The 21,642-nt window shown below is 44.7% G+C and overlaps 1 protein-coding gene across 1 annotated transcript in view; it reads left to right on the forward strand.

Moving 5' to 3' along the window:
- Positions 1 to 15,896, forward strand: part of LOC119965698 (highly reducing polyketide synthase cm3B-like) — a 35,440-nt gene extending 19,544 nt beyond the window's left edge. Inside the window, exons 3-6 of the mRNA XM_038796459.1 lie at positions 1,352 to 1,512; positions 2,147 to 2,350; positions 9,335 to 9,516; positions 9,627 to 15,896. Coding sequence (XP_038652387.1) covers positions 1,352 to 1,512; positions 2,147 to 2,350; positions 9,335 to 9,516; positions 9,627 to 15,203 — 6,124 coding nt within the window. The 3' untranslated portion in view covers positions 15,204 to 15,896. The remainder of the gene's footprint in view (positions 1 to 1,351; positions 1,513 to 2,146; positions 2,351 to 9,334; positions 9,517 to 9,626) is intronic.
- The last annotated feature ends 5,746 nt before the right edge of the window (positions 15,897 to 21,642 follow it).

The following is a 21,642-nucleotide window of genomic DNA, read 5'->3' on the forward strand; positions in this document are numbered from 1 at the left end:
GAAGAAGGTACTGAAGGAACTGTTGCTAAGTTTGCAGACGATACAACGATCTGTAGAGGGACTGGTAGTATTGAGGAAGCAAGAGGGCTGCAGAAGGACTTGGACAAGCTAGGAAAGTGGGAAATGAAGTGGCAAAAGAAATACAATGTGGAAAAGTGTGAGGTTATGCACTTTGGAAGGAGAAATTTAGGCATAGACTATTTTCTAAATGGGGAAATGTTTCGGAAATCAGAAGCACAAAGGGAATTGGGAGTCCTTGTTCACAATTCTCTTAAGGTTAATGTGCAGGTTCAGTTGGCAGTTGAGAAGGCAAATGCTATGTTAGCATTTATGTCAAGAGGGCTAGAATACAAGACCAGGGATGTACTTGTGAGGCTGTATAAGGCTCTGGTCAGACCCCATTTGGAGTATTGTGAGCAGTTTTGGGCCCCGTATCTAAGGAAGGATGTGCTGGCCTTGGAAAGGGTCCAGAGGAGGTTCACAAGAATGATCTCCAGAATGAAGAACTTATCATATGAGGAATGTTTGAGGACTCTCGTTGGAGTTTAGGAGGATGAGAGGGAATCTTATTGAAACATACAAGATACTGCGAGGCCTGGATAGAGTGGACATGGAGAGGATGTTTCCACTTGTAGGAAACACTAGAACCAGAGGCACCATCTCAGACTAAAGGGCCGATCGTTTAAAACAGTGATGAGGAGGAATTTCTTCAGCCAGAGGATGGTGAATCTGTGGAACTCTTTGCCGCAGAAGGCTGTGGAGGCCAATTCATTGAGTGTCTTTAAGACAGAGATAGATACGTTCATGATTAGTAAGGGGATCAGGGGTAATGGGGAGAAGGTAGGAGAATGGGGATGAGAAAATATCAGCCATGATTGAATGGCTGGGCAGACTCGATGGGCCGAGTGGCCTAATTCTGCTCCTATTCCTTATGGTCTTAATGCATGCTGCTTTACCGGATTCTACAGTAACCATAAATGATCATTAACTCAAATCTCTCTCTCTGTTCCTGGATCTCTTTAAAATTGTGCCAATTAGTTTATATTACCTCTCCTTTTCTTCCTTGCAAATAAATCACTTCTCATTTCTCTCATGTTCTTAATTTGTCACCATGGGGTTGGGGGGGTGGGGGGGGGGGGGGGGGGGGGGCAGTTATCTGGATAATTTATTTAACTTCAGCAATAGAGCCACAGAAACACTGGAATAACATTCAACACCCTTTCTGCCATTTTCCCTGCATTTTCACAGCTCTTCAGCTGAAATTATATCCGATGAGCAGGAGAACACTCCACCCATTGTAAATTCACCTGCATGCAGTTAATCTAAACTTGTTATCTTTTTAATTCACCAGGTTTAATGAATTTGACCACAAGTTGTTCAGCATTAACCAAACAGAAGCCAGCAGTATGGATCCACAGCACAAACTTCTGTTGGAGTGCACATACAAAGCATTTGAAAATGCAGGGATGCCTATGGAAGACATCAGTGGCAGCAGAACAGGAGTTTTCATCGGTGAGTTCCATCTGTTACATGGGAACAAACCATTCTGCCCCTCAAACTTGTTCAGCCATTCGACTGGATCATGGCTGATTTGTATCTCAACATTTGCCCACCTTTCATAACTTTTGATACCCATACCAAACAAATACCTAACTCTTGAAAATTCACAAAGCATCCATACAGCCTGTTGGGGAAGGGCATTTCTTTGGATGGGCAGCATAGTGGTTAGCACTGTTGCTTCACAGTGCCAGTGTCCCAGATTCGATTCCTGGCTTTGATCACTGTCTGTGCGGAGTCTGCACGTTCTCCCGGTGTCTGCGTGGGTTTCCTCCACCTGCCACAAGTCCCGAAAGACGTGCTGTTAGGTGAATTGGACATTCTGGATTCTCCCCCTGTGTACCTGAACAGGCACTGGAGTGTGGTGACTAAGGGATTTTCACAGTAACTTCATTGCAGTGTTAATGTAAGCCTACTTGTGACAATAATAAAGATAATAATTATAAAGATAAAGACCCATGTGCACATTTCACTTAATGCTAGTCCACAGCTACAAAAAGAGTCAAAAAGATTATTCTGTGAGCATAGATATACTCCTCAGCAATACTTCCTGGTAATATATGACACTTTATTCTTGGCTTTTTTTCAGGGCTCATGAATCGTGACTATGAAGGAATATTAAATAATACTGCCAACAAAATCACCCATTACAATGGGACAGGGACATCAACGGGTATTGCAGCAAATAGGATTTCTTTCACTTTCAACCTCACAGGACCATCATTGGCTATCGACACAGCATGCTCATCATCCCTTGTTGCTCTACACTCTGCTTCTCAGGCTATCAAGCAAGGTACGAGTAATTATTTCACTTTTTAATAAGCATGAAAAAACAGAGGCAGTAGGCACATCAAGACGTTATTTGGCCTCTCGAGCCTCCCTCGCCATTCAGTAAGATCATCGCCGATCTGAATTTGGCCTCAACTCCATTTTCCTACCTGCTTCTCCACCCCCATAGCCTTTTGATTCTTATAGATCAAAAATATGTCTAATTGAGACTTGCATATACTCGATGACACAGCCTCCACTGTTCTGTGGGGTAGAGAATTCCAAAGATTAACAACCCTCAGAGAAGAAATTCCTCCTCATCCTCTTATAATGGGAGACCATTATTTGGAACGTCTATGTACTGTACTTGTTAAAAACACATTAAATAAAAACATCTGGCTGTTAACCTTCACTTCAGGCAGAGAGCAGATTTGATAGAAGTATTCATGACAGGCCTGGAGACGGTAGATGTGGAGAAATTGTTTCCATAGGTGGAAGAATTGAGATCCAGAGGGCTCAGATTGAAGGTAATTTGGAAAAGAAGTAAAAATGATATGAGAGAAAATTTTTCACACAGTGAGTGGTTAGGGCCTGGAATACACTGACTGAGTGTTGCAGGGAAGTTCAATTGAGGCATTCAAGTGGGAGTTAGATGATTATTTGAAAATAAACAATCTATAGGGTTATGGGGGAAAGCAGCACAATGGCACAAGGCTCATTCAAAGAGCTGGTGCAGACATGGGGGGCTCAATGACCTCCTTTTGTGCTGTAACAATTGTGTGATTCTGTGAAAGTGTAACATCGTAAACTCAAACCCGGATCTGACAACAGTTGATGATAATTATATTAGCATCCAGAAAATGCATTTTACCTACCCGCCTAATATGTATTTCTGTGCCAAGGAAGGTTGGTGTGCGAGCATCTCTTCCACAAACCTAATTTCATACATATTGGGCGTGATCTTCCGGCCTTATTACACTTGCGCTCAAGAGTAACGAGGCAGATGAACAGCGGGAGAGGCCAAAAACAGGAACCGCACCAGGCGGCAAACAGTTTGTGGTGCAACTGGCCTGCTCCTGTAGGTGAATTCGAAATCTCGCCACAGCATGGCGAGAAACCAATTGGCACCACTTAAGTCCCATTTCCATTCAATTAACGAGAGTCACTTGTCCTCCAACAGCCTCCTGTCATTCACCAGCCTCCCCAGCAAGTGCTCACGTTGCCGCTGATCAGTACTCCTTTTCAGATAACGTGAACTTGACGGAAGGGCTTCCGTGGGGAGCCCAGGAGTGGAGTAGCCATCTCTGCTCACAGGCAAAGACACTGGGGTTCTGGCCTTGCCACCCCCAGTACTCGGCAGGGGGAGTTGGGGGGGGGGGGGGGGGGAACTGGGGGGGGGGGGGATACCGAGGTACTAGGGGGGCAAATAGCGGGGCAATCGCTCGCGGCAACACCATGTCAACCACTGAATTCCAACGCCAATCAAGGGCCAACCCCTGTCCCTGCCCATCTGCCTCACCGATCACCCATAACCCCCACCAACTGCTGAGGCCACTGGCTGCGCGGCTGAAGGCAACCGTTAATAGGGAATTGGCAATCGTGGTTAAGTGGGGACTTGACACATGCCCAGTGGGTTCCGTGGGTAGGCAGGCCACATAGCATGTGGGAGTCATTGCCGAGCATTCTGATCGCACCTTGAGCGTCAGCTTGGACACTGTGTGGGAGTCAACACCACACATGCAGCAGACGACATCCGAACATCCAGGAGAAGGGATACACCTCCCAGGACATGACCACGGCCGGACGGTGGGTGGGTGCCAAGGGGGGTTGCCTGGAGAGACAGGCAAAAGGTCCGGGGTCAGCCCGCATTGCAGAAGAAAGTGGCATCATAATGTTTGTGCAAAAACTTATTTAATGTGCTGTACAATACCCCATTCCTGATATTGCTGTCCCCTCAACCTCCCAGTCCCTAGCCCCAACCCCTCCATACCTGCTACCTAACCCCTGCCCCGGTGCCCTCAGTGATGTTCAACTGGCCTGGCCCTCCTGGCTCTACCACTACGTCTTCCACAGAATGCAGATCTGAGGTGGAGGCAGCCAGCCGTTTACCTAATCCGGTTTCAATGCCCCTGCGGGCGTCCTCTGGGTGTTCTGGGACCGGAGGGCTTTGCCTCACTTGTCAATGGTACATGCACAGCCATGGCACCCCGTCCTGTCTGCTGACCCCGAGTGATGGCCTCATCAGGGGGTTGGAACCTGGGAGTGCTGGTGGCCATCGTCGCCACCCCATTTGATATCAACTTTCCAGACACTTTGTACCAGGTGACTTGGTGTTTGTTCGAGCCCAGTGGCTCTCCAGTGTTATCCTTCGCCATACAGGGCCGGTTTCTTACCAGGTCCAAGCCCAGGATCGTACTATGTGAAAGCATCTTGGCCATATTCGGTCGAGGTGACAGCTTTTTTGGAAAATTCCTCGTCATTGTAAATCTCTTCTACAACCACATCTCCTGCCTGGCCTGATCAGGACACAGCAGAACCTTAAGACACCAAGATGTCTGAGGCCGTCAACTTGGACTCAGAGATGGAGACGAAGGAGGTCTCTGATTGGGAACCCTCGGATCCACAACCGGGGAATTACAGCCGCCATGGCGTTCCAGTTGGAAGCAGCATCACCTTCGAGATAGATGAAGTCCGATCCAGCATCTCAGGTCTACAACGCTCAGCCAGGTGCCGAAATGGTCCGGTGCCCTCCTTCACCGCGGTCTTCGGAGAATTCTCCACTTTGGCGGGGAGGGATGATACAACCGGTACGGGTCTTATGGAGTAGGGATGATTCATTTCCCCTTGGGTCTTGCATAATACGAGCTCTCCCGGGGCGGGGGACTTTAACAATAATTGGCTTTGAGTCGGCCAGTAAGACACCGACTATAGAAGACACAGATGGCAACTACTGAAGCTGTATATGATAGTTATTGTAAAATAATGTAAGATTTTTTGTTTCGACCTACTCGGTGTGAATTCTTTGTTGCGCTTGCAAAATTAACCAACTGCCAAACAAAAATATATTGGTTAGATTTTAGATTTGTGCAATGGCGTCAAACGTCACTTGATTTGGTTACATTTATTTGCCACACATTTCTATTTTTCTTCATTTGGAAGGCAAGGCATACCCAACAGTTTGTCTTGAATGTATAATTTGATCCTGTCTGCTGCAGAGTAATTTGATGTTCTCTCCAATGTGTAATTTGATCCAGCCTTTATCAGACAGACAGACAAGTCTTGGAGCTGTTGTGGTTCTGCCAGCATGGTCAGATCATGTGAAAACAATGATATGGTAGAATGTACAAACGGAGCTGTATTTAGTTTTGTGAAGATTTCTACGATCTATGATCTAGTGACTTGCAATTGTGATTATAGTCACTCTTGGTTTCTAAACTAAAAGACTTTATGCTCTAATTAGTGGATGAGTTAATTGTTTGGAGCTTTGCTCTATTTCCCCGAAGTGCTAAAACGATTCTGTAACTCAGAGTGAATTGACCAAGTTCCGAACAAAGAACAAAAAAAGTACAGCATGGGAACAGGCCCTTCGGCCCTCCAAGCCTGCGCTGTTGTTCAGGATTGTTCAGGATGACAATTGTTAGGCAGTTAAAAAGTGCAAACACCAGCGGCCTCAAGATCTCAGTGGTGCGAAGGTAGCAGGAAGCTAGTATGGATTATTCTGGTCAATAAAACGATGGGTGCTGTTGTGTTTTATGCCTGAGATAGATAGAGATAGTGGGAGCAGCACGGTAACGCAGTGGTTAGCACAGTTTCTTCACAGCTCCGGGGTATCAGGTTTGATTCACAGCTTGGGTCACTGTCTGTGTGGAGTATGCATGTTCTCCCGTGTCTGCGTGGGTTTCCTCCGGTTGCTCCGGTTTCCTCCCACAGTCCAAAGATGTGCAGATTAGGTGGATTGGCCATGTTAAATTGTCCTTTGTGTCCAAAAAAAGGTTAGGTGGGGTTACTGGGTTATGGGGATAGGGTGGAGTTGTGGGCTTCTTGAGAGTTCCCTTTCCAAGGGCCGGTGCAGACTCGATTGTCCAAATGGTCTCCTTCTGCACTGTAAATCCTATGATTCCTGTGATAAACCCGAGCTTCTACGTGTGCAACAGGTATTTTATTCAATGCTTTAAAATGTCAGCTCTCATGCTTACAGTTGCATGCTAACAGTTTTGTTTATTTTCTCAGTTACCACACTCAGGCTTAACTAATTAACTAATATAGTGCTGAGAAGAATCAACAGATACACAAAATCAAACACTGAACAACTGAATAGTAAGGTGTCAGTATCTGGATATGTGTGTGGGGTATGGGTCTGTGCATGTGCATGTGTTGCAAGGGTCCTCCCTGTTTATTCCCTCATCTACCCTTTTATTTTTGCTGTTACATTTTTGATCCATGGATGATTAGTATGTGCTCTGCCCGGTAACAGGTGATGATTGGATCTTATCCCACTGAAATGGTTCTTAGAGACCTGAAGATTTCAGTTTCAATTCCGGCAGCACAGATGTGAAAGCTCCAGCTAATTGTCTCCAGAAATATCCAACTAACTCTCTCCAGAAAGCCTGCTGTGAGGGCTGTCACTCTCTCCAATAGCTGGGGGTGCTGCTTTTCTGAAACTACAGACCTGAAGACAAACGACAAATTGAAAGCAAAGCTGAAACAAAGACCCTGCCTCTTCAAGAAAGTTGAGAGTGCTTTGTTTCTAAGCTTCAGAGAAGACCACGACAGGCTGGAAAACAAGGAGTTTAATCTGCAAGCTCACTGTGAAGAAAGTGTGCTAAAAACCAACTCTTTTCCTTTAAACTACGACTTTTACCCCTTTCCACCCCTCTATGTTTCCTGTAGTGTGTGTGTGTACGTAAAGGGTGGAAGGGCAAGTTATAGTGGGAGTTAGGTATTAGTTAAACATTAACCAACTGCATCTGCTATGCATTTCATTATAGTTCTTGTTATAAATAAACAGTAATTGTATTTCCATTTACAAACCTGGTGCGAAATTCTCCGACCCCCAGCAGGGTTGGAGAATCGCCTGGGGCCGCCGAAAATCCAGCCCCCGCCGTGGCAGAGATTCTCCGCCACCCGGGAATTGGCGGGGGCGGGAATCACGCCACTCCGATCAGCGAGGCCCCTGCGGCGATTCTCTGGCCCGCGATGGGCCGAAGTCCCGCTGCTGGGAGGCCTCTCCTGCCGCCGAGGTTTGAACCACCTCTGGTGGCGGTGGGATCGGCGGCGCGACCGGGCCCCCGGGGTCCTGGGGGGGGGGGGCGCGGGGCGATCGGACCCCGGGGTGTGCCCCCACGGTGGCCAGGCCCGTGATCGGGGGCCCCCGCTCAGACTCCGGGCCAATGCCCTGGGTGCACTCTTTCTCCTCCGCGGCCGCCACGGCCTCCGCCATGGCGGAAGCGGAAGAGAAACCCACATCGCGCATGCGCCGGTGGTGACGTCAGCGGCAGCTGGCCCCCCTCGGGACCACCTAAGTAAAGGGACCCACACTGAGACCCCTGAAATAGGGAGGACGCCCTCAGAAACCCTGGAAATAGGGAGATCCTCAGGACGCCCTGAACAGGGAGACCCCTCAGAGATCCCCGAGCTAAAGGGACCCCATCACTAAGACCCCTTAAATAGGGAGTTCGCCCCAGAGGCCCCCAAAATATGGGCCTCCTCCAGGTTCCCCCTGAATAGGGACACCTCCCCATGAACTTTTTAATAGGGAGACACCCCAGAGAGACTCTCAGAATAGGGAGACCCCCCCACAGGGAATCCCTAACAAGAGGAACCACCCCCTGAGACATCCTAACTAAAAGGCCCCCTCCTGAACAGAAATCCAAGAAAAGAGGTCCATATCTAGGCTAGAAGCCAGACAACAGTCCAGACAGGGGAAGTTAAAAAATTTACTGTTGTAGCACTCACCTGGAAGCACCACGTGTTCCTGGAAAGAACGAAGCAATGAACTGTGTTTAAACCCCTCAGACCCTTTAACTGCAAGCCATTCATTAATTTCTCCTACTGGCCTGTGATTGACGCTTCCACAAAACAGCTGTGAGCCTTGCTTCATTCATCTTCCTTCATGGATGAGTAACTCTCAAGTGCTGTAACAACAATGTTTACAAACATCAACCACTTCAAAGAAGTTACTCTCCAGCTTCCAGGCAGGGGTCTCTTTTCCTGGGAGTCTGTTGGAGGGATCCTTTTAGTTAGGGGGTCACTGGGGAGGACTTTAGTTAGGTGGTCTCTGGGGCGATCCCTTTAGGTCGGGGGTCTCAAAGGGGGTTTTAATCAGTGGGTCTCTGTGAAGGATCTCCCTATTTAGGGGGTCCCTATTGGAGGGACTCCTTATTTTAGGGGGTTGCTGAGGGTTTCGTCCTATTCAGGGGATCCCGGGAGAGGCCCTTCATTTTAGGGGGCCCCTAGGGAGGGTTGGGGGGTCTTGGTGGGGAGGGGTGGGCAGGTCATGCATTGTAGAGGGGAAGGAAGGGTGACCTTCAGATGGACTTTGGGGGAACCCCCTTAAGGAGTTACCCCCTGACACCATGGTGAGGTCCACCACATCAGGGCCACGTTGGTAAATCAGTAGCCGGAGGACCAGAGAATCAGAGAATCATAAGAGCCATTGACTCTGGTGCCGGGCCCAATAAGTGGACGCAAATGGGTCATTTGGACACATTTGCAACTATTCACATCCTCCCGCTTGCGCATGGACGCGAACCCCGATCGCGCTGCCAGCGGAGGTCGAGAGTATAGCGGTAGGTTTGGTGCCCGACACAAACCTCGATATTGGGTGGATGCCCGATTCACCACCCAATCACGATCCACCTTGCCGGCGTCATGGGGCAAAGAATCCAGCCCACTGTTGTTAGCTCCATATATATTGCTTTGTAATTATTTGTATTACAAACCAACTACTCTTATAAAGCTCAACCTTGCCCTCAAAAACTTCATTTCAAACTCCATTTTCATCTTTCAGGTGATTGTGAGATGGCTGTTTGTGGGGGAGTGAGCTGTATCATTGAACCAAGAGTCAATGTAGCACTTAGCAAAGCAAAGATGATATCACCAGATGGAATGAGCAAGCCATTTTCCAGCAAAGGTAATGGGTACGGAAGGGGCGAAGGTTGTGGAATTCTTCTGTTGAAGACGCTTACAAAGGTGATGCATAATTATCACACATGTTTCTCTTCATTTTTATCCAGAATAAATATTGATATTTATTGCAATATCTATTATTAATTTGCCATATCCATTAATCTTGTTAACAGGCTCAGAAGGACCATGATCATATTTGGGGAGTAATAGTCCGTAGTGCAGTCAATCAGGATGGTAGGACAGTCACACCCATCACCAGACCCTCAAAAGCACAACAAGAAGAGTTATTGAGAAGTATTTACAACAAAAATGTTGACCCATCAGAGGTTCACTACATGGAGGCTCATGGAACCGGAACACCAGCTGGTGATCCTACAGAAGCAGCCAGCATATCAAATATTCTTGGGCAATCCAGGCATCCAGACCTACCTCCACTTACCATGGGTTCTGTCAAAGGAAACATTGGTCACACAGAGTCCGCTGCAGGAGCAGCAGGTTTAATTAAAGTGCTCCTAATGATGCATCATGGGAAAATTGTGCCATCACTCCACTACTCTGAGGAGAATTCAAGCATCAATGCAAAAGCTTTGAATCTACATATTCCTACCAGTGTGAAACAATGGAATGAAAGTTGGATGAAAGAGAAGATGGCAGGGGTTAATTCATTTGGTTTTGGGGGAACAAATGCTCATGTAGTAGTAAGGGAGTACCGGCAGGATTCTGTACAAAACTGTGCACAAAAACCATTTGAGATATTTGTGCTTTCAGCCGCCTCCCAGAATTCAGTTCAGATGATGCTAAAAGACACAAGTCACCAAATAAAGGAAAGTGATGACATTGTGCTGCAGAACCTGGCATATACATCGGCCTGCAGAAGGAGCCACAAAAATAACAGATACAGAAAAGCATTTGTGGCATCTTCTCTCAGTCATCTGCAGCAGCAGCTTAAATCAGCCACAAATACTGAAGTAGCTCAGGGAAAGACAGGGGTAAAGCTAGTATTTGTATTTTGTGGCAATGGTGTTTTATATCAAGGTATGTGCAAACAACTTCTCCAAACAGAAGCAAAGTTTAGGTCACAAATTGAAGAGATAGAACGAATACTCAAACCATACACAAACATCAAATTGCTAGATTTAATTCAAGACGACTGTGCCGACTTCACAAAGCCAGACATCGCACAGCCAGTGCTGTTTGCCATTCAGATGGCAATTGTGTCTCTTTTGAAGTTTTGGGGAGTGCAGCCAGATGTTACTATTGGTCATTCTGTTGGGGAAGTTGCTGCAGCTCATTGTGCTGGGATACTTTCATTACAAGATGCTGTAAAGGTGCTTTACCACCGAAGTGTATTACAGTCAACAGTAACAGAAGGGAAAATGTTAGTGATTAGTAATTTACCCCTGTCAACAGTATCAGAGAAACTTGATTCATATTCAGGGAGATTGTGCATTGCTGCATTCAATAGTCCTTCATCATGTACAGTGTCAGGTGACTCCAAAGCAGTGGATGAACTGCACACAGAATTGTCCAGTTCATTTGGTGACAGAAATATATTCCTTCATATTTTAGATGTTCCGGCAGCATATCACAGTCACTTAATGGAACCAATTTTAAAACAGGTGGAAGAGAACATAGGCAACTTAGTAAAACATGAAACAGAGACCAAAGTAATTTCCACTGTTACTGGACAACTAGTTTCAAGGGGTGACTGTGTCACAGGGAAATATTGGGCCAGAAATATTCGCAAACCTGTTGCCTTTGAACAAGCCATAAGAACTGCAGTTGCCGAGGTGAAAAACACTGTGTTTGTAGAAATAGGTCCAAGAAGGGCATTACAAAGGTACATCAGAGAAATTGTAGGGCATGACGCTCTGGTTCTTCCCACAGTACAGCCAGAGGCAGATTGTGCAACACTGATTTCAGTTTTATCGAAACTATTTGAACTAGGGTACAATCCTAACTGGAAAAATATGTATATAGGATGTGAGACTGCTCCTACATTGTATCCTTGTTACAAATTCGATCGTATTAAGCTTGAGGTCAATTTTGAAGAGATTAGGCAAAGTAAAGAAAATGCTGCATCTCCCACGCACCCCTTCCTCTGCAATTCAAACAGAGATGGCAAGGAATTCAACTACAACCTAACACCAACAACAGTGCCATATATATCAGAGCACAAAAACAACAATGTCCCTATATTACCTGGCTCTATTCATGTGGAGCTTGGCTTAGCATCGGCTCTGGCAAGTATTAAGCCAAAGATACCACTCAGTTTGTGTCAAATCAGTACTACTTTTTTGAATCCTTGTATTGTGCAACCAAACTCAACTGAGCTCAAGGTACAGCTTAGCAAGGAAGGCAAAGTGACCAAGTTTGTTGTTTCTGCATCTTCTTCCACTTATGCAAAGGGAGAGGTTCGTCAAGTACCGGAATGCATCGTTGAAGAAAATATTATCGCTCTTCGACATATTTTGCAACGGGCCAAGGAAAAGATAAAGGCAGATGACATTTATGAGAGGCTCTCCTCTTTAGGTTTCCAATATGGTTCAGTTTTCAGACACCTTGGGGATGTGTTCTGTGGGGATGAATTAAAGGAAGCTATAACATGTATTAAGGTACCTGACGAGATTGTGCTGCAGATGCACGATTACCACATTCATCCAGTCATTTTAGATTATTTTATGCAAATGACAGCTGTCGCAGCAATGAAAATGTCAAATTCTAGAGCAGGATTCCCGACATCCATGGGGAGTTTGACAATATGCCGACCAATGCAACAGGAAATGATGATGTACATGAGGACATGTAAAAGTACTGCAGAATTCTATGAGGTCTCCGGTGGGTTTACAGATACAAAGGGAGCCCTCATTGCAGAACTAAAAAATGTCAGAATTACATTTCTTAGCAAACAGAGTTCTGCAGAATTCAATGACTATTTTTACCAGAATAACTGGGAGGAAATAGTTCACCTTCCCAAAGGTATAGATCATCCTTCTGCCCCCAAATCATTGGTCTTTGCAGATAACTGTGGAATTGCTGGCAGCCTTCAAAAGTACTTGCACAAGCAGTCCTCATATATTCCTTACCAAGAACCTAAAACATTGATGGACACAGAAATTACAAAGGTTCTAAGGCAGCACAATATTAATGATTTGAGCCGCTTTGATGAAGTGTTATTCATGTGGGGGATGCAAAACTTAACTGACCAGAACAGCAAAGCAGTGGTGGAGCATATTAGCAGCTGCTGTGAGATTTACCGTCAAATCCTTCAACTAGTTCAAGGGGCAAATTCCACAAAATCTATCAGAACAATCACATTCAGGACATCAGAAAAAACAGTAGATCAGATCACGGCAGGCTTTGCGTTATGGGGCATGACCAGATCATGTGCTGCAGAACTTCAAGAGGTTACTTTTCACCTGATTGACATCAGTTCTGCCATTGATGCAGATATTAGAGCATTGGCAAATGCAATTGCCTTGCCTCATAATTATCCTGAAGTAATGATTAGGCGAGGAAAGCTGTATACATCCCACATCACACGGACACCCAATAAAATATCTGATAATGTTCACAGCACGGTTCCTTACTCTGGTTTTGAAAATGTTAGTTTCCAAACATTTGATCCCTACAAAGTTGTAAATTTCCATGCAACACCACAACAAGAGAAAGTGAATGAGCCAACAAAACAAACTGTCCATGTTAAAATTGACAAAATTTGCATCCATTCATCAGATTACTTTCCAATCAGTGTATCAGAAATGAACTTTGGACGGACAATGTACTGGAACAAATCAATGACAGAGGGGCACAAACTACTTGCTCTAGATTTCAGTGGCACAGTCACAGCTGTCAGCAGTGATGTAAAGACCTGTAAAATAGGTGATCACGTTGCTGTATGTTACCCAGTTGCAGCATTTTCTACAGTCACTCTTTCTGCATCTGTTTGTTACAAAAGCAGTAAAATTCCACTGTTGAAGCAGACACCATGTGTTTCATACTTTGTACTCGCATGGGAAATACTGCATAACATTTTGCCTCGCGCTAAATATCACAAACGTTTGCTAATTGTTTCCATGGAGCCAGAATCATGTCTGACTAAAGTGCTGTCCATGGCAGCCAATGGATTGGGGTGGAGAGTTCAGATTGAATCTCATGACTTTTCACCTACTTTTACTCATTCTGATGCATTGATTTTCCTGCCCCCTATTAATACATCTTTCGTTGCAACATCTGTCAACAGCTCTTCTGCTAAACATGTTGTTGTTCTCTTTGACAACAACCAGGCGTTTAATACTTCTCACAACATTCCTGGCTGTGAAAAGGACAATGTTTATGTTCACGTTTTGCTGGTAGCTAACATATTTCAGAAGGGATATCTTACAAAATCTGCACGTGATATTTACAAGTGGATGAGATCAATTCATTTAGAAAGAAAACAGCTTGATTTACCAAAAGTTGGTTTTCAGCAAGTGATCTCTGATGTGGATGAATGCAGGGCAGAATCATACTTTACCTGCAAAGCTGTTTCAATTGTTGACCTGAAGAGCACACAGGCACCAAACAGTAGGATGTCACAGATACAAGTATATCACAGCCAAAAGCAACTTTTTAGAAGTGATGCTGCATATATAGTGACAGGGGGACTTACAGGGCTTGGCTTTCACACAGTAAATTTCATTGCCAAGCATGGTGGTGGGTATGTCATTGTCCTGTCAAGAAGCACTCCATCTAATGAGAAGCAGGAAGAATTTAGAAATCTCTGGAATCAGTTTGGGACCAGGGTAACTAGCATGACCTGTGACATTTCAGTGCTGTCGGATGTTGAGAAAGCCATCAATGCCTTTCATGACATTTTCCCAAAGATTGCAATTAAAGGAGTTTTTCACAGTGCTGTTGTATTACATGATGGCCTTCTTCAAAGTCTAAATCAAACGTTGTTTGAAAAAGTTCTGAATCCCAAAATTGCAGGTGTTCTGAATCTTCACTATACAACACAGTCCCTCCAGTTGGACTACTTTGTATGTTACTCCTCAATTTCGTCATTTAGCGGGAATTCTGCCCAGTCAAACTATTCTGCAGCAAACTCGTTTCTTGATTTCTTTGTCCACTATAGGAGAAACCAAGGGCTTGTAGGGCAATCTTTAAACTGGGGTGCGTTAAACCTTGGCCTGTTACTCAATAAGGACAGTGCTCAAAGATTTCTGGAATCGAAAGGGGTAATGATAATGGATGTTTCAGAAATTTCTGAATGCCTTGAACACTGCTTGGTGTTGAACAATCCACAACAAGCTGTCTGTAAATTCAATTTCTCGAATTTATATCAGAATGTTATCTCTCAAAATCAATTTCTCAAAGCACGATTCCTTTCACTTGTACAGGATGAAATCAGTAAAACACAGCTCATCCAACAGCAGGTTTTATCTACTAATTCAGCAATGACACCTGAGCAGTATGTCATTGCATTGGTGTCTGAAATTAGTAATACTGACCCTGCAGAGTTTACAAAAGAATCCTATCTTTCCAGCTTTGGCCTTGATTCCATGCTAAGTATGACAGTGCAGAATCGTATTTATCAGGAAAAAAACATCAACTTTCCACTCGTAATATTTCTTGATCCAAAGACAACAATACATACTGTCGTGTCACTGCTGGTAGAGAAAACTGCTATTCAACCACACTTTGGAAAACCAACACTGCCACCGAACACATCTTTGAGTGATTCACTTGAAGAGCTCACCCAGTTATAAAATAATTACTATTAGCTGCACTGACAAGAAGAAATACTCTTTCCATGTCTGGAAAATAGGATTGCTTTCCAACAAATTCCAAACAGATACAGCATCTAGATTCTGAATGCTATATCACTCAAGTAACGATCTGGAAATCACTTCACAGTTAAATATAAATATTTTAACAGAGACATTCGCAGAAGTTTGCCATGGTGACAAGTTCATGGAAACCTCAGATTCTGAGAGTCAGTAAGGACTTGCTGGCTTATTGATCAATAGGAGGCGATTAATTGTGACATTATAGATCAGCTATAATCTTTGTTAATAAACTTCTTTTATTGTTTTCTTTCTGTATTGGAGGAAATGCTCTCAACTAATGAAAACTGTACAGTAAACCTGCAATGCCTGTGAATAAGTATGATTGCATGGAATTATAGTATATTTCAAATGTTTTCCATTAGGATGTTCTATCCTGTAAACAATGGAGTGCACAATATGTTTTTTAACACTATTCATCACTTGGGAATATATTCATTAAATACTAAGGCTTCGTTTGATTGTTGCTCTGGAATTCTAGCTGAACATGTTATAATTTTCTTTATTGAAGGGCTAAGTTGAACAATTTTTTTTCTTTAATGTGTGTATGGATGTACCTGTTGATGTTCTAATCAATCTGCAGTGCAATAAAACATTTGACTATTGGAAATACAACTGAATTCTAATACATTTTTATGATTGTTCAGTTAAGGCCAGAATTGGATGGGTTTGAGTTCGGTTTGAGATTTCTCACAGGGAAAACTCCCACCCAACCCAAACACACCTGTTTTCTCAGTTAAAATTCAGTCCTGGGTCACTGTGTGAATTGCACTTCCATCAGGGCTGGTCAAAGAAGCTTCCAGTCAAAGCAGACAGTTGATTAATTTACAATATGTTAATAATATGGAAGTGCCATTTTGACCTCTTTCAAGTCTTCTCCCAAAATCAAAACCACGTCAATGATAACAGAAAACAATCTTCACCTCCCAAGAATCAAAGGCATTTAACAGCACAAGAAAACTTGATGCACAAGGATATTTCTTTCAAAAACAGCTAAATAACAGTGATACACTTACTGTAGTAGCACGTAGTATTACAATCCCAGACCAGACCCCAACAGTGGCTAGGATACCGGTCAGAAACCCCAATATTTATTTTAATTTTGTAAGACTGTGAGGAAACCATACTTCGCTCCAGGAGTGATTTCACAAAGAAATACGGATATGGTATTTTAAAACAAACTTTATTACTAACACAGTATTAAAATAGCTTTAACATCACACCAGGAAATAGCTTACAATTACCCCTTAAACAGTGAATGCAACACCCTTAATTGCTGTCTTTATCTCCACATAAACAAGAAAATAAACCATCTCAGCTCTCAATCCATCTGAAATGCCAATTGCTAAACAATCTCAGCTCTCAATCCATCTGAAATGCCAATTGCACAAAGGAATACTTGCTTTACAGAGATGTCCTTTGAGAAAGAGAGACCTCTTGAAACTGCTTTCAAGATTAGAGGCTGGATTCTCCAATGGGGCGATGTCCCCACACCAGCATAAAAACCCTGCTTTTTCACTCTGGACTTCCTTTCGGAAAGTCCTGAGTGATTCTCCCATCTGCAAGGGGCCCGGAGTGCTTCTCACAGCTCTGGCTGCGGATATGGGGCCCCGCACTTCCGGCCGGGAGTCCGTGCCTGCGTACGGCGGCGGTCTGCAGCGGCCGACCCGTGGGACATGGCGGAATTGGACCGCGGAGCGGCACCAAAAATGTAGACCCCCCCCCGAGATCGCGCATGCCCACAGGTCCATGACCAATCGCCCCCCTGGCCATCCATGAGGTCCCCCCGGTGAACGATCCCCCCCCCCCCCCCCCACCAGGACGGCCACAGACTGAGTCCGCAGCCACCATCCAATGTTCTCGACGGTTGATAGGTGGTTAGAACCACGCCGTTGAGAACTCAGCCAGTTGTGCGCAGAGAATCGCTAGGGGTGCCTCTATTCATGGCCCCTACCCGCGTCTCGTAGTTCGCGTGCGAGATTCCCGAGTAACCCGGGAGCGGCGCCGGTCCGAATTTTCGGTTTGACGACCATTCTCCGTCCCCGCGCTGAACGCGATTTTGGCGCGGAGGCTCAGAGAATCTAGCCCTAGATCCGACTCCTGTCAGATCCAGGCAAAAACTCTGGCTGCTTGTCTTCAAAATCTGTTTCTCAACTTGTTTCAGCTCTCCTTTGTTCCCAGACAAGTCTGCACTGCTTTAAATCTCTTTTTAACTAAACTACAAAGTGAAAATTCTGACTTGCGGTCCCAGCTTCACCCAGAAAAGAACAGAACTGAGAACGTTTTCTCAAAATTCCTGATGCCTTATCTTAACTTAGCAATGACATAATCGCACCAGGCTGAAAACTAATTAACTCTCCAGGGAATCCCCATAATCAAAGCAAAATTGCATCAGCCCAAGATTTTTACAGTGGCTAATTGCACCCCTGTCTCCTAAAATGTACTTGCTATCAAACTAAGAATCTTTTAAAACATGGAGCAACATTCTCTACAGCCTGATGCAGATAGCGTGGTTCCCGATGTGGCAGAGATTCTGGTGTCGAGGAAAAATCGGATTCAGTGTTGGGCGCTAATCATTTTCCAATGTTCCGGCTCCACACTGGTGGGAGGATTGAGGTTTGCCCCGCACCAGCGGGAGGGTGCAAATGGGTTTTAATGGCCCGTTTATACCCACTTTGTGGGCTGGACACTAGAATGAAAAAAACAGTGACCTGTGTTTAAACCCCTCAGAGTTAAGTGCTGTCAAGTTCCAGCTGAGCACTTCAAAATCACTCAATCGTGAAGGGGGAGATTAAAATGCACTTAACTCTCTTTCAAGTGGTTGATGTTTGGAAACATTGTGGTTCGAACACTTCCGAGTTACTCAAGCATGAAGGAAGATGAATGAAGTAAGACTGCAGCTGTGTGTGTGGAAGCTGTCAAACAGAATCCAGTGATGGAAATGAATGAATGGCTCGTAGCTCAAGGATCTGAGATGTTTAAACACATATCATTGCTTTCTCTTTCCAGAAACATCTGGTGCTTCTTCTGTCTGACCCAGGTGAGTGCGACAGCAGTAATTGCTTTCACTGCCTCTGTCTGGCCTGCTCTCTAGTTTCCAGACAGGGGTATCTTTTCTGGGGGACTTCCTGATAGGGTTCTCTTTTCTGGAGGGTCTGTGGGGGATATCCCTATTTCGGGGATCTCTGAGGGGGTTTCCCTATTTAGGGATCTTTGGGGGCAGGTCACCCTATTTAGGGGTCTTGGGGAGGGATCGGGTCAGCCCTGTATTATTGGGGGTGGGGTGTTGATTTGTAATGCAGGGGAGTAGTGGGGAACTGACTTGTGATGCAGTGGTGGGGGGTGCTTTGCGATGCAGGGGGGAGGTAGCCAATCACGCTATTGGGCTGCCTGCTCAAAATGCCGGCCCAGGGCAGGCAGGGCTTGGAGACAGCTCATGGTCCTGAAGGGTGGGCTAGCTGACAGTGTCACTCGTGAGGTTTCTACTCTGAGAGGGGCTGTGTGCTGGGCAGGCTGCCGAAGGCCACAAAGCAGGTAACCTTTCTTTGGGGTAAGCTCTGCTATTTTCCTGTTTTTCTTGAAGTGGGGCTGTGCGTCTGATGCGTGCACTGAGGAGTGCCAACACCTGGTGTACCACTGACTAAGCTTGGCCATGCCCATCCTGCTGATTATACTGCTAGGGTCAGAGGATTTCTCGAGGAGGAGCAAACCTCCCAGCCAGGATATTGGTGCCCCTTGAGTTTTGATGCAACCCGTCTTTCTTCTACAGGTCCCACCTGCCCCAGAAGAGATCCCAATTGTTTACACCAGCAGTTTAGCCACAAGTTTAGATGTACTATCTTCCTATTTTTAGCCTCACTGGCACGTGGCACAGGGAATAATCCTGAGATTACAGCCCTAGAAGTCCTGCCTTTTAGCTTGCTGCCTAACTCCCTGAACTCCTTCAGCAGGATCTCATTGCTCTTCCTGGCTATGTTGTTAGTACCTATGTACACCACGACCTCTGGCAGTTCACCCTCCCCTTCAGGATGTCCTGTGTTGGTTCAGAAACATCCTTTACCCTGGCACCAGGGAGGCAACATATCATCCTGGATACTCTTTCACATCCACAGAAGCACCTACCTGTGCCCCTTACTATAGAGTCCCCAATAACTATCGTTCTCCTGCACCTTTCCCTCCCCCCCTACTGAGCAACAGAGCCAGATGTGGTGCCACTGTTCTGGCTGCTGTTTTCCCCTGATAGGCCTTACCCCACAACAGTTTCCAAAACGGTGTACCTGTTAGAGAGGGGGACAGCCACAATGTTTACCTGCACTGATTGCCTGCCCTTTCTAGCAGTCACCAGCCATCTGCCTGCACCTTGGATGTGATCACGTCTCTATAACTCCTGTCTATGATGCTTTCTGCCATCTGCCTGCTTTTAAGTGCATCCAACTGCTGCTCCAACCGAACCACGCAGCCTGTGAGGAGCTGCCATTGGTTACACTTCCTTCAGACATAGTCGAGTGGAATGCTGGAAGTGTTACGGATCTCCCACATCTCACAGTTAGTGCACTGCACTCTGATGAGTGACATTTAAGTACTAGTTAATTAATTTAAAATAAATACTTATTAAATTATTATTAACTATGTGGTCCCTGCCACTAGATTAGCACTGCTAAACTATCGAGCATTTCCATTAAGTTTGATTTATCATCAGCAGCAATGTTGATGAGGCGGAAACTACAAACAACTCTGCCACGCCATACCAAGAAACGAGTAAATCAGAAGATTAAAAATCAAATGGAATCTCAGAATAAATAAAAGGGATATTATGACAAGTCTACCAGGAGGAAACCTTTGAAATCAAATGACATGGTTGGAGTGGAGGATCCTGACGGCTGGTCAAAATGTGCTGAGGTATTGCAGAAAACAGGCCTAAGGGCCTATACTGTGATAACTGAGCAAGGACAGATTTTAAGGAGGAATAGACGAGGACTCCTAAAAGCGAAACAACATGTTGCTGAACAGCAAGGCGAGGATGTATATGAAAGTTTATATTCATTGAAACCGACACAAGCAGTGAACAAGTCAAATCTCAATGTACAGAATGATGTTCAGTTCAATGATACAATCATAGTAGATATACCTACAGAAGATCACAACTATCACACAGATTCACCAGATTTACCAAAGTTGAGGCCATCAACGAGAAACAGAAAGAAACTGGAACAGTTGGATCTGTAAATAGACAATATAATTGTCCATGCTGTAAAATACATTGTCATGCATATCATATTTAATATTTATTGAAATAATGTATTATATGCTTTCTTCAAAATCTCAAGGAAAGGGGATGTAGTGATACACATAAGCAAGTGTATGTGTAAATATGTATAGCCTCTGACCAGTAGGTGTCAGGCAAGAAATAGCACATGACACTGTAATCTAGGGGGAATCTGAAGAAGAATTTGCCGTGGTTAGTCGTGTTTGTATTAGTTCCAGTTTGATAGCATTAGTTTCATACCCACACTTTATTATCCTATAATAACATTGACTAGATGCTCTTTTGTACACCAACTCAATAATTGTCTCTGCACAAGAACATAACAGTGTTCAGTTTGCAAATGAGATTTAAATCCATGCAAATGACAATTTTGCAGGTGCTGCTGACGTCGGGGTGAAAACTTCACTAATGCTGCCAGTGGGGAACTGGAGCATTTCAATGGAATCGGCGTCGGGCGCAAATCGTGATTTTTCCATTGAGCACTATTCTCTGCCCACTATTCTCTGCCCAACTGACGGAAGTGGAAAATTCAGCCTTAGATTTCAATATGGAACTCATATTTCATAGATGTAGAAAAAAGTAGAAGTCAAAATGCGGCAAGTAATTGCAAACACTCTGCCAATATCTGTACTTTTCTAACAGTTAACAGGGGTGTCTGGCAACATTACCACTGCCAGACATAGTCCTGGATTCTCCAGAGGCCGCTTGTTAGATGCGGGAGCCACGATTGTTGTGTCCTTCACTATTTAAAGTTGTCTAGTTGTGGTAGCATGTTGTTCTCTATTTTCTTTTACCTGGATGGCTTGGATGCGTAGTGTTGAATAAAGAACACAAAGCTTTGTTAACAAACAAAACTATAAATTTATTACACTACTAATTTGTTCACATTTCTAAAGTAGAAGCTTTCTATATTAAACTATGCTACCTCTAACTAACAGAACTATCTCAAGTACACAATTGCTCGCTCTCACATGCCTCACTATCTTCTCCTAACTCCCAGAATTCCCAAGACACATATATATATATATATGACTGTTCTGTGGTTCCCTCTTGTCAAAGATAAAAGGCTGGCAGTTATTTGAAGACACTGAACCT

This window comes from Scyliorhinus canicula, chromosome 5, assembly GCF_902713615.1.
Source record: "Scyliorhinus canicula chromosome 5, sScyCan1.1, whole genome shotgun sequence".
Classification (NCBI taxonomy): Eukaryota; Metazoa; Chordata; class Chondrichthyes; order Carcharhiniformes; family Scyliorhinidae; genus Scyliorhinus; species Scyliorhinus canicula.